A 19,380-nucleotide genomic window follows, 5' to 3' on the forward strand; every position below is an offset into this window, starting at 1 on the left:
AATATTTGCAGGTTGTTTTCATTCTTTTATTCTCTTCTTATTAAAAAAAAAATAATAAAAAAATTAAAGCTATATAATTTGCACTTAATTAGTGCAGAATGTTTGAAATTCTGCTAAGTAATTATAAAATTCTTGACATCTTTTTTTAAATAACCTTTCTCTCCTGACTCGTTTCTGTTTATTTTGTCTCTCTGTTCTGTTTAGATATCCTCCAGCATGGAGTTTGGAAGTCACAGATAGTGTCAGTCTTGGTCTGTCAAAAGAGAGGAAGGAAAGTAACCTTTGAGCAGCCCAAGTGCATCTCTGTGGAAACAGGGTGGGACAAGAGGCTTGCTGCTTGTAAATGTGGTAGGCAGAAATGAGTAAATAGTCCAGCAGGTGTAGGTGTTTTTGCTGGGGAGAAAGAGTACTAATTGAAAAAATCCATCAGCTTTTTGTGGGTGTGTGAGGTTTCTTCACTCCACTCGCACCAAGAGGTCTCAGCTTAAGATGGGACAGGCCAAAAGGGCATGTATTTTGAGTGATAATTTTTCAGTAATATAAAAATTCTTAGCATGTTGCATTGATATATTAGAGAATATGTTGTTAATTCAGTGTAAATTTTAATGTTGGAACAAAGCTTGGAAAAGCCTATCATAGAATCATAGGATAGTTGAGCTTAGAAGGGACCTCTGGAGGTCTGTAGTCTATCTTTCCCCTTGTCAAAGCAAGGTCAGCTAGAACAGGTTGCTTAGGACCTTGTCCGGTAGTGTTTATCTTCAGGAAGGGAGACTTAACAGCCTCTTAGAGCTATATGCTTCAATGTTTGGCCACAATTGCGTGTTTTTTTTTTTTGTTTTTTTTTTTAAAGTTCAATGTCTAAGTGTAACTTTATGTACTGCAGTTTGTGGATGTTGCCTCTTATCCTGTCACTGGTTGCCACTAAGAAGAATCAGTCATACCAGGTTTAAAATTAATGAAATTTCTGGTTTTGTAATTTTTTTAAAGACTGTACCACAACAGCCTGAAATCCTTAAATCCTTTTATGTATCATAGGTTGTATAGTTTGTAATAAGATGTATACAGTTTATTTAGATTATTTGTATTTTTCTGTAAATCTGGCTGTTAGAGTAGTTTTTCCTAGCTATAGCTAAGGAAGGAAGTTGGACTTCAGCTGAAATTGCAGCAAATGCATGGAACAAAAGCATTACATTACATTTTGTATAGGCTATAGAACAGCTCTGCTCCTCCCAGAAGATTTTGTGACAGTAGTTAGCATCACATACTTCAGGCAGGACCTGAAAAGCAAAATGTCTGTTGTTGGGAGGGGAAACGTGGTGGAGAGAAGTTGTTTGGCATTGATGAAGGGATCTTCTCTCCTTTGAAATAGATATTTATTTCTGCTTATACCAGATGAAAGAATACAAGCTTGGGAATGAGATTGTAATTGTATTTGCTAATCTTGCAGAGTTCCTTGGAAATCGTCTTTTTCATTCATTCTTTCAAAGTCATACTGTAAAATACAGTGCATGTCTTACACAGTGAGGATGGCCAGAGATCAAAACAGAGAGCCAGAGTTTGTGGAATCTCCATCAGCAATTAAAACACGACTGAACAGTTCCTGTAGCAACGTGATCTTTCAGTCTGGACAGAGATACTTGTCTTATGTTCGTGGTTCATTTTGATGGTCATTATCAGTCTCAATCTTGTATTACGTCTACTTTTGAAATAGGAAAAATTCCATAGTATTAGTAGAAATCAGGAGAGTACTCAGTAGATAATACACAATCATGGTTCATCCCATAGAAAGCAACGAGAGGATGTTGGATTGATTCAGTCACTGTTAAATATTGTTTTTCTTAACCAAAAGACTCAAGGAAGTGGGTAAAACAATAAAAAGAATTCATATGCTGGAGAGCTTTCACCAAGACCATGTAGACTTTGTGAAGTTATTTGCTAGTTTAGAATGCTTCATGGTTACATTTTGTTTGTATTTATTACATTTTTTAATTTAATGGTATGATTTCTATGACAACACTATTCAGCTAGAAAGAAGTAGCATAGATACATGTCGTTATATTATGTGGTACATGTGTGTAGGTCAGTCATGTTTCGCAACTGTCTAAACTGAAGATCAGTTTATGTGCCAACTGTATTTAGATTAAATGGGAAAAAATGCAGATCAAATAAATACGTGTACAATATGTGTACAAATGTATTATGAAATGGTACAATTACTCAGTAGATATTTTCCTTTTGAAAAGGGTCATCAGACTACAGCTGACTAACTATGATTGTAGAGTTTATTTGAAGTTACTTAAAAACCTTTTTTTCTGGAAGCAGAATTCCCTCATGTGATAGCCATGTCCAACCACATTAGAGAAATACACGTTGGTAAATTATAATGAAGATTATTCTAATCTATTCATTTAGAGGTTTCTTCTGGATTTCTTTTTCTTAGAACTGAAATAACTTTTAAAACTACATTCTATTTATTTCATGTGTTTTCACATAAGTCTCTGTAAGTATATATGTACTAATATATATATATATATATATATATATATATATATATATATATATGTTTGTTTGTTTGTTTTTAACAGAACCATCTCAGTGTTTTTTCAGTGGTTAATCCACTTGCTTCAAGTATAACTTCCAGTCTGGCCTCCAGTGTTGGATCAGATTGTTCATCTCCTCCAACTGTCTCAGCTGTTAGTGCCAAAGCTCTCCCATTTTATTCTGGTGGTAACACAGTTGAATCACTTACAGGTAAGTCTTAACATTCAACCTCTGATTGTATGTGGTTTGTTGCATTATTCAATTCTCCTTATTTTAATGTAGGTTCAGAACAGGTTTTTGGTAAAGACAGTAATGTTGTACGTTCTTTATTATATGTAATTAAAAGCAATATCTGAATGTTAATTTAAATGATTTTCCCCAAAATCATTATTTTTCACAACGTCTCTAATGTGAGCATAGGAATGAGTGAACAGGACATTTAAACTAATTTGTCATTGGTAGTGGCCAACATAAACCCTTTGTAATGCAACTCAGTGTGTTCCTAAAAGTAATGTCAAATCAACATCTGTTGATGGGCTGCTGAGATTTGACTTTATATATACACATATATATATATATTTATATGTATCTATTTATGTTTATATATATAAAGCACCTATCATCATATTGATAAACACTTTTTGGAACCACTCTGATGACAGGGGTAAGAACAGGAGTTGGCCTATTAGTACCTCTGCACTTCTGTTCCCAACAAATTAAAAAAAAAATAAAAAAATCCACATTACTTTGCTGACAGCCTGTCTGACTGGTGTTTAATAGTGCTACTCTATCAGGGTTGGAGGGACGCCTATTATGAGTGGCAACAGTTTGCACTGTGACACCTCCAGCTGTGTGGCAGAACAGTGCAGGCGTCACAGAAGGGCAATGGGATGTGAAGGCTCAGACCCATTACCAGTCAAAACATACCAGCAACAGTGAGCTCCTATTAGGAGAGCGCAAGCTAACTTTGCACACAGAGCATGCTGTCTCTGTGCTTGAGGCTGAATCAGTGAACCTTCTGGACTCTTCCAAGTTTCAGAAGATCACCAGACAGAAATGCATGTCAGTTAAATGTATCATGTCAGGGGGGATGGGTGACAGGGGGGACTGTAAGCTCAATTTTAGAATGGGTACAGGGAAGAGAGAAAGAACGAAGACATCTTAAATTTCCAGTTCTGCAAACAACAGCCCTTGATTTCTGGGTACCCGGGACAGGTTCAGGAAATACTCAATTCCAAAATCTGTGTCCTTAACCCAGAGCCTTTCCCTTGTTTGCAAACAGCTAGGTTTTTGTGGTCTTATGGCTTTTTATGTGGAAAATGGTAAAAGGGTATAAAATATTTGAGTAATAGACACTGATTTTCTATCTAAGTTCTTAATAGCAGAGGGAAGAACTTCAACAGTAACTTCATGCAGTCGGTGTTAGGCAATTGTATCACGTTATCCTGTTCTGTTCATTGTCACCAGAGAATGGAGATAATTAGGTATACTCAAGTGTTTAGACATAAGTACGTTCTCACTCCAAAAATAACAGAACTTGACACGTGGTGGGAGAATATCTGTTTTCAACAGTATGTATAGAGAGATACAGACGTTTTTATTCTAAAGAAGGAAGATACCACTATCTTCCTAACCATAGCTGGATGTTGATAAACTGGGAAATATCTACTGATACAGTGTGAAATACAGTGAGAATTACTCAGAATCTATCTGTTCTCAGCCCCTGAAGACCACAGGTGCTTTGCTGGAGATTCATCAGGTAGAATGTAATCTTTATTACATTCATTATATTACTGTACTCATTTCAGCTTTTCAGTACTTAATGGGGACTTATGAAAAAGATGGAGAGCAATTCTTTGCTCAATCAGATAATGACAAGGCAAGGGGGAATGGTTTTAAACTAAAGGAGGGGAGATAAAGATTAGATGTTAGGAGGAAATCCTTTAACAGAGGGCAGTGAGACACTGGAACTGGTTGCCCAGAGATGTTGTGAATGCTCCATCCGTGAAGGTGTTTAAGACCAGGTTAGATGAGTCCCTGAGCAACCTGATCTAGTGGGTGGCATCCCTGCCTATGACGGGAGATTGGAACTAGATGATCCTTAAGGTCCTCTCCAACCTGAGTCATTCTGTGATTCTGTGATTCATTATTTCCATTTCTGATGCTGCTGTCAAAACTTCACAGAATCACAGAATGGTTGAGATAGGAAGGGACCTCTGGAGGTCATCTGGTCCAGCCCCCATGCTCAAGCAAGGCCACCTAGAGCAGGTTGCCCAGGGCCATGTTCATATGCCTTCTGAATATCTCAAAGGATGAATATCTCCAGTAACTTCATATCTCTCCATGTACTGGGCAGCCCAGAGCTGGACACAGTACTCCAGGTACTGTTGTATCAGCCCAACACTTCTTTAAGTATCTGCCTCATGGCAGCACAGAACACTAGCAACTTGAAATTCCAGGGCTTATGTGTTCTCCAAAATGAAACGTACACATTGTGTACATTATCTAGTTTGTAGTTATGTAGTTTGGCCTGATGAAGTGCTATGTACTTTTTCTGACATCATATCTCTGCAGGCTGAACAATGTGTATTGCATGTTCATCTCCTGTCAAGAAATTTGTTAGTCTTTGAACACGTATCAACCATCTCATGCTGCTGTTGGTGGTTCACCTGTTTGAATTCACAAATGTATTGACAAATCAAATGAATCGTTTCAAGAATACAAACTTTGAGAGTTTGGGGATGATGTGCGTATTTGATCTACAAAACTGTGCTTGTATCAAGATTTGCCTTTACTGAAAATGTAGTTGGTATGGCTCAAAAACCTCTCTTCTCTCAGTCATGTAGTACAGAAGGGTATAAATGGCTCTTGAGCCAGCAGTGTTCACTCTGAGAGAAACATATCACTGACAGCAGAAAGGAGTGTCAGGATATTTTCACCTTCTTCCCAGCCTTCTAGAACATTTTTTGAAGGAGTTATGTCCTTCAGTTAACCCACTGTTCTTTTGCTGTGAACCTCCAAGAAGCATATGGCTCCGTGAACATTAGGTAGTTGAAGGTACTAATGAGTTTTTCCCTTAGCTTTCTCTTTCTTGAACAGAACAAACCTATATCTCTTAGGTTGTCCTTGTATATTATATGCTTCAGTACCCTAGCCATCCAGGTGGCAACGAACTGGACACACTCCAGTTTGTCAGTGTCTTTCTTGCACTAATTGTGGTACCCCTGCTATGGTCTCACAGGTGCTTGGGAATAGTTGCTTCCCTCAACCTTCTGCCTATACTTCTACTAATGCAAGCCAATATGCAGTTAGCTTTTACTGCCCACGGTGCATACTGAATTCATTAGGACTCCTAGATTTTTTTTCTGCAAAGCTGCATTCTGGTCATTTGGCCCCCAGCCTGTACTGTTGCAAGGGGTAATTCTATCCCAGGTGCAGCATTCTTCTATTTGCCTTTGTTGTACTTCATGATGTTTCCAGCAGTCCTTTTAGACACTCTTGTGTGATTCTTTTAAGTGGCAATCCTGCCAGCCAGCATATCAGCCAGCATATGCACAAACTTGTTGAAACACAGGGCACTTTTACAGTAAATATATTTTATTCAGTAGGCTATGACAGGGAATGTTTTGTGATTCGAAAGACACTGTTTTTTCACATCATGTGGTGTAAGTCACATGACCAGGGAGTTGCTGTGATTAGCTGGTATACTTGAAGGTTTCTGTGTTTAAATCAATGTGTACCAGAGACCAGGAGCCTGCAGACAGTGAGTCAGCACTTAGCAATGGTAAGTTAGGCGTTTGCTCTTCTAATGTTTTTATGAAATAAATGTATATAGAATATAAAATCACAGATCTTTTTCTGCAGTCTCACAAGTATATAGCTTACTTTCCTAAAAGATTTGTTTTATGATCTGGGTGTTAGAACATAAAATAATTTTAAAATTATTTTTAGATGTCAAAGTTAGAAGGAGATGAATTTTAGTTTGCATTCTATGCAAGTAATATAATTTTGTCGGCTTACAATTAATATTTTCAGAGATGCTATGGATTGAAAACACATTTCTGTCAAGACAAACAGTGCTGTTGGAATAAGTAGGGGCTAGTTGACTGTAACAAGTTACTATGAGATCCAAGGTCTAATTTTCTGTACTAGATGTGCTAAGTCAATATATTTTTTTAATTGTGATATACAGAACGAGTGTTGCAAAGTAATCATTTAAGAAGTTGTATGCTCTGTTTCCCATGTCCCACTGTCATTCTATTATTGAGATTAAGAGATTCTTGATTCTTCTGAGACAGAATATGCCTCTGCTGTCCACAGCACCTGTTTTTATAAAATGGTTTTCAGGATGCTATTTTTGTTAACTGAATATGAGTCATAACATACACATCTCATGTAAGTATAAGTTAATGTACTTTACTGTGAATGTGTAGGTCTTGTATTTTTTTCTCAAAGGAATTTCGTATATGTAAGTTCTTTTTCCAGAGTTCTACTTTGTGGATATACAAGACGGCATTGAAAAGAAAGTGCTGAGCAAAGAAAGTGAAGTGAAGTGAAAAGAAAGAAATCTGAGTAGAGCAGAAAAATAAAACATTGTAAAACAGAGAAGAAATACATAGTGTTCTTGCAGGAATTGGTGCACTGAAGAATTCTTAAAAAAAAAAAAAAAAAAGTAAAAAAGGAGCTGCAGCAAGAGAAAGGGCTAGGTGGGAATGGGAAAAGGGGATGAAAAGGGGATGAAGGGTTAGGGGAGATGCGGGAAAGAGTTGCATTAGGAAGAACTGAAAACGCTTTGTCAGACTTTGTCAGTGGGGTCTGAAGCCTTTTCTGTGGTCCTTCATCTTGATTTCATGGGGAGCTGCAAGCCTTCTGTGCTCAATAGTCCTCAAGAGCTGGGGAAAAGAAGGAGTCAGGGGAATCGAGAATAAGTATGCCAATCAGATAAAACAAGCATTTAATATTGAGGCTTGGGTGGTATGTTGAACACTGAACAAAGATGGAGTGGAAGAAGGTGTGTTGCTGTTACCTACTCCTGTCAGATTCCAGGGAGATTGGGTGAATAGCCTGGTTTTGTTCTGATATAAAAAAAAAAAAAAAAAAAAAAAAAAAAAGAAGCTTAAGTTGAGAACATAAAAGCTTCACTTTGCGTGAAGTACTGAAAAATTTTAAAAATGAATAAATGAAAATATTTTCAAAGAGATAGGAGAAATTGGAGAGATTAGACATGCAGAGTATCAAAGCAGAGAGATTTGGAGAGGAATAAATAAGGGAGGGGCAGTAGTGAAAGGAAAACCATTCAAGTGGTAATAGAAAGAAGGTGAGACCTTAACACAAGGGTCTGTTTGCCAGCCTGATACTTCACTTTGTTGTCTGTGTTAGGTTCTGGGAATGTTTTAGTTACTTGCTTTGATTTCTGTTGGATACTCAAGCATGGAGATTTTGCCTGTCTGAGAGCCTTGCCATTTAAGGAAAATCTGTGTCTCTTCCTTTGCCTCCCATATATGTTGTGATCTTAAATGCTGTCTGTATTCGCTCCCTGCACTCCACTGACTTTCCTCGGTGTGAGTTGGAATATGAGAGAGACAGAAAGTATCAGAAGCTTTAAAGTCTAGAAAATAAATAGTAATAAAAAGTCAGCCTCTTTTATGGTAGGGGAGGACCAGTGTGGCAGAATGAGTTAAGGCCTGACTCACATGAGGAGAATGTGACAGGTTAGTAGTCTAGTAATGGTGCAGGCTTAGATTTGATTTACTAATTAAGCAGTACGATTTATGTCAGCCTTGCAGTGTGTTTTATTCCTGCCTGTCATAGTTGCATTATAACATACTGAGCCAGGCACTGCAAATAACTTTTCAAATTTTCATAACATCTGGGTGATGTAGGGAATTGCAAGAGCTTGAACAAAAGAGTTTGTTTTGCTCTTTAAATATAATGATAGTGCTAATAACTGGATTTTAAAGCGTCTGTTTGTATGATTGAGAGAATTTTGATTTTTTTGAACGAAGAGCTCTTTTGCTCTAAGAAAAGTGTCCTTCAAGAGTTGCCAGCTCTTACCAGTTCCTCTATCTCTAAAGACAGTATTCCAGGGGATCTCATCCACATTCTCAGGTATCTTTGTCGTTAGCATGATTTTGTAGTATGTGAACCTTATTTCTTACTGGGTATTTTGTTCTGAACCATTTAGCTGAGCTCTGTTCCGTGGATGCTATTTCTAGTTCAGTAAATTCCCTTTATGTATTATCTGGAGCTCCAAGACTGTGGAGTTGGTTAGATAGCCCTGGTCAGCATTAGAACATGCCAATAGATAATAATCCTATATTGATCTTGTATAAATTGTAAGGGGTTGAGCTTGGTGCATAGCCAAATGCAACCTCACTCCCCCATCCTCAACAGGACAGGGGGAGAAAATAAGGTGAAAAAAGCTTGTGTGTCAAGACAAAAGCAGGGAGACTGCTTATCAATTGCTGTCATGGGCAAAACAAACTTGACTTGAGGAAAATGAATTAAATCTGTTGCCAATTAAAATGGAATTGGATGGTGAGAAACAAAGACAAAACCTAAAACACCACCATGCCCTTTATCTCAGGTTCAACTTCATTCCCAACTCTTCTACCTTGTCCCCCTTCCCCCTTCCTCCCTAGCACTGGTAAGCACAGAGGGATGAGGAGTGGGGTGTTGCAGTCAGTTCATAACAGTTTTCTGCCGCTCCTTCCTCCTCACGCTTGTCCCTGCTCCAGTGTAGGTCCTCTCCATGAGTCTGCAGTTCCTTCAGGGAACGGCCACTTGCTTCACCATCATTCTGTCCATGGGCTGAAGGGAAATTCCTGCTTGCATCATGGACTCTTACATCGCCTCTTACTCGCTCCACTATGGTGCCTTCCAAACCTTCTGTGGGTTGCAGGGAAATCCCTGCCCTGGTAGCTGGAGCACATCCTCCCAGTCTTTATTCTTTGACCCTGGTGTGTTTGTTCACAGGGTTGTTTCTCACACCTTTCTTTCCTCAGTCCTCAATGCTGTGCAGCTGTTTGCACTGTCTGAATTATATTTTCCCAGAGGCATAGTCAGTTTCATTGATGGGCTCAGCTGTGTCCTGTAGCAGGTCTGCTATAGAGATGGCTGGAACTGGCTGTGTCCAGCACAGGGCAGCCCCTGGCCTGTTCTCACAGAGGCCACCCCTGCAGCTTCCCAACAGCTGCCAAAACCTTGCTACGCTCAGGCAGATCGTATTTGCCAAAATTCAACTGGGTTTGAAGAATACTTTAAGTGCTAGAAAAGAAAAGTCTCTGTTACCATTCCATACAGCATTTGCTTGGGGTCTTTACTTTGGCTCTTAATGTTTAAGAGAATTCTTCCTGTGCCAGATTTTTAAACTAAATTCCTTTACTTTGTTGCTTCCATACTTATCTTGCAAATAGTGGTGTAGGTTTATTGTCTGATATGTTGTGTGCATCTGTGGTTATATTTATGTCTGTCCTGTATCTTCCTCATATAGTTGGACACAAGGCTGATTTTGGTAACACATGTTGAGTATTTCAAGATACATTTTGGAAGACATTGTGGCAGCGCAGCTTATAATGAGCATCCCTCTCTTCATTTTTTTGAAATACTTCTTAAAGGAATGACGTTTTCTCTGATGACATGAATTCACCAGTTTTAAGCAAAAACTGAAAAATAGAATTGTGACTCATGCTTCAAGTACAATTCATTTTACTGCTTTATTTTCTTTAAAGAAAAGATGATGTAATTTTTATTGGACATTCAAAACTATTGAGGACTAAAATCTTTAGAGTAAATATTGAATTGTTTCTTGACAGGAAAACCCAGTGCATCTGTGCATGTTCATTGAAGTAGTTGTATAACTTAACATCCTTTTAAAAAATAATAACAATAATGATTTTTATTATTATTATTTTGGAAAATTATTGACAACACAACTGTTTGACTAAATTATTATTTTAAACTTCATTTCAAAATCATTTTTTGTAGAATTAAGTACATTTGACATTTAAAATCTACTGAACCAAAAGCAAAACTATGTAGAAGAAAGAAATTGAGCTATTTCTGGTTATTACGTGGTTTAAAATTTTCAAGGTGTATAGTCTTACTTTCTCAACTCCAGTTTATATATTGAAATAGAAAACAATTTTTTTCTTACTCTTCAAGTTCCATTCAGTTTTACCACTTCTATCAGTTGGCTGTAAATATGACTGAGTCAAATAACCCGATCTGAAAAATGTTTTCTCTTTCTCTGGAGCTGCAGATGATGCCAATGCTATGTAAAGCTACACATTCTGTTTTCAGGTGCTTGGAAACCTAATTCTAAGTGTTCAGTTTAAAAAATATTTTTGCAATAGCAGATAAATAATGTTTTATTTTTTTAATGACAGGTATTGGAATATACAAGAATATAAAATTTAATTTGAAATGATACATTTTTCAGAAGAATATTTACAGAGATGTGTCTTGCTTTGGAACTTTTTTTTTTTTTTTTTTTTTTTGTGCATGCATAGGTCAAAGATTACTGGGAAGTTCAGCACCTGTCAGTATTCCAGGTTCTCTTGTTCGTTCCTCATCTTTACACTCATCATCATCCCTTTCAAGCTCTCCACTCAGTTCTCTTTCACAATCGCTGTCTCAGTCTTTTGTTTCATCCACTATGGTTCCCCACCAACAGCAGCCCCAACCCTTGAAGTCAGAACACAGTATGTTGGGCACCTCAACCTCTTCTCACAACTCTTTAGGTAAGTTGAAGGCTGCACTTTGCATATTTTAAGAGAGGAATCAATGGCAGGTCAGAAAGGCTCAGTTCAAGGCTTTGCATGTTTCCTGTGAATTAATCTGGAAGATAAAGCCTAGCTAATGTGGTGTATGGGAGAAAGTTCAAGGAGCTAACGTTCCTTCCTAAAGAAGGGGGAAAAAAGAAACATTTTCCAGACTGTACATGTCTGAAGATAATAAAATAATGAGTCTTGCAGATAAAAGTATAAATTTTGTATGCATGGTGCATTTACTTAGTCTGAATGTGAAAAATTTTTCAGCAGAGTGTATAGACTTTTTTTTGTGGTTTTGTTTTACAGGTTTAAATGGTGTTACAGGGAGCATTTGGGACTTTGTGGCTGGGAGTTTCTCTCCTAGTCCGTCCCCAGTATTAAGCATTGGCACTACTCTCTCAATAAGCTCAAACACAAGTGGGAACGAACTAACTCGAGTTAGACAGGAACTTGATGATGCCAAGAGAAAACTAAAACAATGGGAAGAATCTTGGCAACAAGTAAAACAGGTACACTAATTCATGGTAGTACTATTTTTTTTCTATATTTTTATTAACAAACATGTACCTCCTGTTTTCCTCTCTTACATATTTTATTATTCTTGGACACAGAGTTTCATTACATGCTGTGAAATGAATAGACTGCAAATGCTGTTTCTTCCATCTTCCAAATAAGCTGGTGGCATAAAGGAAACAGACCTTTTTAAAAGTCAGTCTGCCTCTCTAGACCGTGACACTTACACAGCCTCAGGATAGTGCTGAACAGCAATGTATCTCAATGTTAGGTAACTAAAGGCATACTTTCCCTCCTGTATCTCTTTCAGTTGGTAAGAACACACACAAAAAAGATTTGCCAGTAACTATGGCTGTATAATGAGCCTAGATGATACACAGCCATCTCAGCAGTCAAACCGGGGCTGATGATAACTGCCAGTCTAGTGCATTTTCTGTAGTCCTTTTCCTCCCCTCATATCATTCTCTCTGTGACATGGAGTAGCAAAGTAGCTCTAGTACATTTGGAAAGTTTTTGATGTCTCCTGACATTAGATTATGAATATGTGTTCATTTATAGAGCCCCAAAAATACTTCTAGATGTTTACAGACAAGTAGCAGTGACATATCTAAAAATTAGGTTAAGGCAAAACAAAAAGAATTGTTAATTAGACAGTAGAATAAGTAGGGAAAAGCATTAAATCAACTGTGATAGCATCCTTATGTCTAAAATTAGAGATTGCTTTCATCTTTGAAGGCTTTTGAATTTGCTCTTTCATTTATAACTTTACAAATATATTTTTTATATTCTGGAAAATGTTTTCTCCCAGGCATGTGATGCATGGCAAAAAGAGGCTCAAGAAGCAAAAGAACGTGCTGATGTTGCAGCTGCTGACAAGCAACTCGCTCTTCAGAAGAAGGAGGAAGTGGAAAATAAATTAAAAAAGCTGAAGGTGCAGTTAGCTGCCTGCCTATCTACTACATTACCTTACATAAAAAACTCTGGAGACATAGAAAAGATATCCTTGCCAATGCTTCGTTCCTTACAAAGTCAGCTGCACTTAGATTTAGGGACAGTAGATGAGGTAAGTTTTCTTCATCTGTGTAACTACATTTGCTTAACTGAAACTGACAGCTCAGTCACCCTCAGTGAGATACATATGCCAGGTTTCATTTCAGAGAGCATCACTGATCTCAATGTCAAGTCTTCCTTTCCTGGATTACACAGTGGTTAAAATTTCTCAGCCTAACGGGTTCTTCTAATTTTTAGATCAGCTGTCAGATAAATGACAAGAGTTTCACAAGAACTCTGAGGATAATTTAAAAAAAATAATAAAAGATCTAAACAGTGGTTTTCCTCCCAGTACCTAAATAAATAAAGAGTTGCCCAGAATAAATGAAAACAGTTACATGCTATTCACTTGTTTAGAAGGTGGATCGTGAGGTTTAGCAGTAAGAGCTTGCATAGTCAGAGACTAGTACAGACTTGGAGCATAGAATCACTGACATTAGAAAGGACCTCTGGAGATCATCTAGTCTAATGCCCCACTCAAATCAGGGAAAACTTGAGCAGGTTGCTCATGGCTGTTCCTGGAAGTGTTTTGAATATCTCCAAGGATGGAGACACCACAACCTCTGTAGGCAACCTTTTCCACTGTTTGACCACCCTCACTGTAAAAGTGGAATTTTCTGTACTTTTACTTAGTGCCTAGTGGAACAATGCTCTTCTTTCATAGGATACCACCAAGAAGAGGCTGTTTTCTTTACCTCCTGGCACAAAGTATTTATGCACACTGATAAGATGTCTGCTCTCCTTTCAGTCCCTTAGTCACCATAGTGGCATAATGCTGTATTCCATCTTCTCTCAAATCTAAATATAAGTTCTACCAAAATGTAGGATGTTCTTTTGCTGTCACATGGACAGCATTTCTCAGGACTGTCAAAGCTTGGAAGTCTGATGCCAGTCCTCAAACCATAATCAAGGAAGATAATAATGACCATGGACTGCTCCAGGCACAAAAAGCCTCATTCCTACTTAAGACCGTCCTGGACCCAGCTTGGTTCCCCATTTCTTTTTCCTCTGCAGTCTCAAAGGATAGTAACGCCATACATAATGTCAATTCTTGCTATTTTGTTTGGACTGTGACAGGACTGTCCAGACAAAAAAAAAAATTAAAAAAAATCCTTTCACTACTGAAACAGTCTGCCGTACCCCAGTACCTGTTTACCTGTTTGAGTACAGCAGTGTCTTCCCTGTCTCAGTGCACCTCCTGTACGATGCCATCTATATCAGCATGAACTGGAGCCTTGAAAAAAGCTAGGCTTTCTTTGAAGACATTAAAACATAACTTAAGTCTTTGGCAAGAAAGCAAGTAGATGAGACTTGATATTTACCAGGTTCCTATTACCAAGTATGTTTGGATTAAGGACCACTATTGTTTTTCTCCTTAGGGATTTTAAATATGAGCAAAAGAATCCTGGAATCTCTTTATCTGAACAAAGTCATTAGATCCTGGAATGGGAATCATCTCAGCCGGCTGGAGTGATTAGAATCATTACCAGCCTTTACAGTTCCTCAGTCTCTCTTTCTTTTACCACTGTGGTCTCTTCTCACCTAGCTCTTCCTTCCAGGAGAAAGTTGCTGTCTTACACAGTGTTATAGTGTTCTGGATACTTCTCTTAATCTGAGCGTCTCTCTTTCAAGAAATTAACATGCCTTGTAGATGCCTTTAAATGCTTCCTGTTCCTTAGTAAGGTTCATATGGTTTACTACATGGACACATTTATTTGTAGTTGTAACATCCTCCCTTCCCCAAAGTCAGTATCAGTAACTTTATTCAAAGTGTGTTACATTTGTGAATTCCATTTTGTCTTCACACAAACATTTTTCACAGACTAAGAAAATGTAGTAGTGGTTTAAAATGACAAAATAGGGAAGTACATGATAATGAAAAAGGATACTTCTTCTCTCCTTTTTTTTCCCTTTTTTTTTTTTCTTTTTTTTTTTTTTTTTCATCACTCATCTCAGTCATGCAGGAAAACTGCAGTCCAGAGGTGCTAACCTAGATGTTTTCCATTCTAAATGCACATGTATTCTTCTAGCTGCTACTCTAAATGTTGTGCATGCATGCAGTACTCATGACCTGCAACTCAGCTATTCATCATACAAAAACAGTGTCCTTTGTGTTGCTACAACAGAAGTTTATCTGGGACAGCTAAGCATGAATAGCTAGAATAGCTAGCATGAATAGCTAGAATGTGACTGTATAGCTTGGATTCATTTTCACTGAGTGCAGTAATCATCTTACAGGTGATTTTTCAGCTTCAGTCAAAGAAGTGTATAGTATGTCGAGAAGGTGATCGTAGCATTATCCTGAATCCATGTCAACATTACATACTTTGTGACCACTGTGCAGCTAGACAAGAAGAATGTCCCTGTTGCAAGAAATCAAAAAATCCACGGTAACATAGAGGCATGGTACTTATATCATGTTTATGAATTAAAACTATTTTATGTTTTTGTATTTTGTATAGGAATTATATAAATCACTGATAATTAGTCAACTTAATAGTGCTAGGTAGATTTTGATTTTGTTGTAAGAAACTTAGTTGCTTTGCTTGCTCACCTTTACATATCAGTTTCAGCCATTCAATGATTTTTTATTAGTCTTGAGATTCTTTCGTTCCTGCCCAGTTCCATCCCAATCTTTTCCCATCCACTTACATTCTTAGTGCGCAGTCTACCTAGCTTCATTTGCACTGTAATCACTTAGTATAAATTTTACCATAATGCATGAATGAAAGTATTTATACCTATTATTTTCCTTATCAGAAGATAGATACATAGATATAGTAGCTACACACTAAACAGTACAAATGGTACCTTTGCCATGTCTGTTGTGTATGGTATGCCAGAGCCAGTATTTTGGAATTGGTCTAACAGTATGTTTACTTGTTTGTTTGAAAAATTATATGAATAATATAAATGCACTTTTTATTTTTTTTTTTGTTAGAGGATATGTTGTAAATTGCTTCAAGCTGCTTTCTAGGTCTTAAGTTTATTTTTAATACACAATAATATGATGGTTTATATATGTGTACTGTGAATTTTAAATATTTCAGATGGTTTTACTGTTAAATCATAATATGATTAAATAGAAGTGAGATCTTACCTAGATTTTTTACAATTTATAAGTTAATTGCATACTACAGTATTTATAAATGTACCAGTGGAAAGAAAAACAGTGAGGCACATGTGCTTTCATATTCAAGGGTATGTTTTACATTTTGTGAGACAGATCAGTTTTAGTAAACAACTGTGCATTTGCATTTCTCTCTTTGTTTGGATGTTTGTAGTCTTAAATTTTTTGTATATTACCTAACTTGTGTGGTACTTAATGGGAACCTGTATGATACACACAATAACTTTTATAAAGTGCCTATGCCAAATGTCATATAGAATAGCAGAAGACATAAAAAGAGAATTTTGCAAATAATTTCTATTGCATAATTTTTTATCATACAATTTGATGATAATTAGAATACGTCTCTTGCTTTTATAAATATTTAAAAATACACTTTTTCAACAATGAGGTAACACATTTGAAAGGAACTACAAAATTACTTAAGTATGTAATCGGGCAGTGGCACTCTTGACATAGCGATTCTTTTAAAAGGGTGGTAACAAACTTATTTCATCTTGGTTGTTTGGAACATTCAGTTCAGGAGGAGAAATTAGTCAATTACTGTATGTTACTACTATCTACTTTTCTTACAAGGAATAATTGCCTGTGTTATTCTTTCTTTTGTTTAATACAGGTGTGACACTAGTACAGCTTACATTGAAATGACCTACTACTGTGTTACATGATTTGTATCTCCGTATTATTGTATTCAGAATAGGGATTGAGTTCATAGGCAGTAAAGAGTTTATCTATTTAAAGTTAATTCATGCTGAAACAAACAAACATAAAACAACAAGATGTATACTAAAATTATTGTTGTTAAAACAGATAAAGCTTTTTGATTTCTGTCAGTATTAAATATAGGACCCAAGCCAAAGGTACTTAAATTATTGTATCCTCACTGGGTTTTGTAGTCTTTGTATGAAGGCTTCAGTTAGCAAAAAAATAATCATTACATACTTCTGTGATAACTAAATGTACAGGCTCATTGCTGCTTTCCTAAGACATGCCAGCCTGCAAGAACGTTACAGACTTTTCAGGAAGGGAGAAGAAGGATGAAATATTAAATATATGTCTACTTATTCCTATTTTAAAATTTTGTTTGAAGATCATAGTAGTCCATTTTAAATAAACATCAAATTTGGGATTTAAAATGTGGTTTTGCTGACTTTCACACAGTTGCTCAAAAATATTTGTATTGAGAAAAGTATAAAATTAGACTATATTGGTATTTTCAAACATGCTTTTGTGCCCTAATCATGTCCTAAAATAAAATGCTGTTCTGTTTTAAAGATTTAACCAGTTTTGGACTTTTTTTTTTTTTTTTTTAATTTTAAAAAAAAGAACTTTGATCATCAAGTTTGGCTGTCTTTTTGCATCTCTGCAGTCTATGACAAATATCCGTTTTTGATCTGTAACAGAATTTTGGACTAAAGCAGAGTTAGTCACATGAGATTTTTTAAACAATAAGCAAATCAAGGAATAATGTGAAACAAGATGTTATTTTGGATACTGGTGTACTATATTTATCCACAATGTGGAACAGTTTTCTGCAACTGTTGTACTCAAAAACATGTTTAGAAAGAGTTTGGTCAGAAATTCTGCTGTGATATTTTAGAGGAAACCAGTTCAGCCCACATTGTGCTGCTGATACGCTGCGATGTGACATTTGTTTCCTAAGAGATATGGAAGTATGTTTTCTTGCTTCTTGTCAAAGTTTATTGTTCGTTGTGTGAATTAGTGTGCAATTGCCTGTGATCCTATAGCTATTTTTGGTCTTTCTCTTTTTACATTTTTTTTTGGTAGTAATAGGTGATTTTCCTCATCTTGTGATGCCAACAAAAAAGAAATTTAAACAATATTTGCAGCATGAATCATCACATTGACATTTATAGTTTATGTGTGTTGCTTTTTTTTAGAGGAAATAAATGAATATGTTGAGTTTGTTGCTTTTTAAACAGTTGTATGTTTTGTGTTTTATAATGATGAATCTTGAAAATAATGTTGTGTGTCCCATAGTAATACCAGTATTGAAAATTTTGCATATGTTCCCCTGCAAGCTTTTGTTGCGCTTAATTATGGACACAAACTATTGACAAATCATTTAGTGAAGAAGGAAAAAAAAAAATCAGATGAAAGAAATGTACCTATATGTGAAATTGTCAGGCTGGGCAGCTTGCTATAACTACAGACAAACCTTACGTGATTGCTTGAACCATACATAGCACTCAAAGGGAAGTGCTATAAATGTTCTTCATAAAATTCTTTATGTGAGAAGTTATAAGCAAAGTTTTATGTATCGTAGTAAAAAGTAAGTCAACTGCCAAGACAAATAAATGTGTACTTTTACTCCAGTACTTTAAAATGGAGGATAGTAAGATACATGCACTTGACTAGAGATGACTATTTAGAAGTAAAAAGGGAACCCTGACCCTTATAAGTATTTGTCCTTGTGTTATATATACTATCTAGAAAATACATTATATTTTAGTGACACTACAATACAGTAATTTGTTGCATTTCCAAAATATTTTAAAGCAAACTAAGTAAATTTTCAAGATTCATTTTGTTTTTTAACAAAATTTTGTGTTAATTTATGTAAGAATATTATTTTATTGTGGATGCCGTTATGCTGTCACAATTATTATGGCCTGGGGAATAATAGATTAAAACTGGGATTTCTCAGGGTTTTTACAGTTAAGAGCTGTAATTTAACCGAAAGTATGCTAATCACTGGTAGATCCCAAGCTGCATGTTATAAGTTTATTACTAGTTTTCTTTGAATAGCTGATTATTACAGACATACTTGTTTTCTTACATATTGCCATTCAGAATATTCTAGTATAAAATACAGGTAATCATATTATTACTGTCACACTATACATGTGTTAACTGTGGTCATCATCAGACCTTAAATAAAAAAGGAATTTTTACTCGTATTAATTTATGAAAGCTGTTAATGTTTAGAGTGTACAGAAAGAAACGATTTTGTGAATTGTTCTTAATACAAAACATATTATTTATAATGCATACCCATTCACTTGTAGTGAACTGTTTAAAATTCTTAACACTTGTTACACTTTTCTACATGATAGCATTTATGCAATGGTTTACAGAAATCATGGAATTATTTTTATTACCAACATGGAAATAAAATTTTGATCTTTATTTCTGAGCTATACCGTGTTTACAGAGAATCAAAAATTTACAAATCTGTTTTTCTCTGCAATCTAATCATAGAATGGTTTGGATTTAAAGGGACCTGAAAGATCATCTAATTTCAACCCCTCTGTGAAGGGCAGAGATACCTTCCGCTAGACCAGGTTGCTCAAAGCTCCATCCAACATGGTCTTAAACACCTCTGGATATGGGGCATCCACAACTTCTCTGGGC

At 36.2% G+C, this 19,380-nt stretch overlaps 1 protein-coding gene across 2 annotated transcripts in view; it reads left to right on the top strand.

The window, feature by feature from the left end:
- UNKL (unk like zinc finger) overlaps window positions 1-19,033 on the top strand; it is a 51,610-nt gene extending 32,577 nt beyond the window's left edge. For both annotated transcript variants that reach the window (XM_084296017.1, XM_084296018.1), the window contains 6 exons: window positions 2,586-2,751; window positions 11,052-11,282; window positions 11,619-11,821; window positions 12,634-12,888; window positions 15,114-15,265; window positions 16,622-19,033. In XM_084296017.1, coding sequence (XP_084152143.1) covers window positions 2,586-2,751; window positions 11,052-11,282; window positions 11,619-11,821; window positions 12,634-12,888; window positions 15,114-15,265; window positions 16,622-16,673 — 1,059 coding nt within the window. In that variant the 3' untranslated portion in view covers window positions 16,674-19,033. The remainder of the gene's footprint in view (window positions 1-2,585; window positions 2,752-11,051; window positions 11,283-11,618; window positions 11,822-12,633; window positions 12,889-15,113; window positions 15,266-16,621) is intronic.
- Window positions 19,034-19,380: the final 347 nt, after the last annotated feature.

This window comes from Netta rufina (genome assembly GCF_964035555.1).
Source record: "Netta rufina genome assembly, chromosome: 15".
Lineage (NCBI taxonomy): Eukaryota > Metazoa > Chordata > Aves > Anseriformes > Anatidae > Netta > Netta rufina.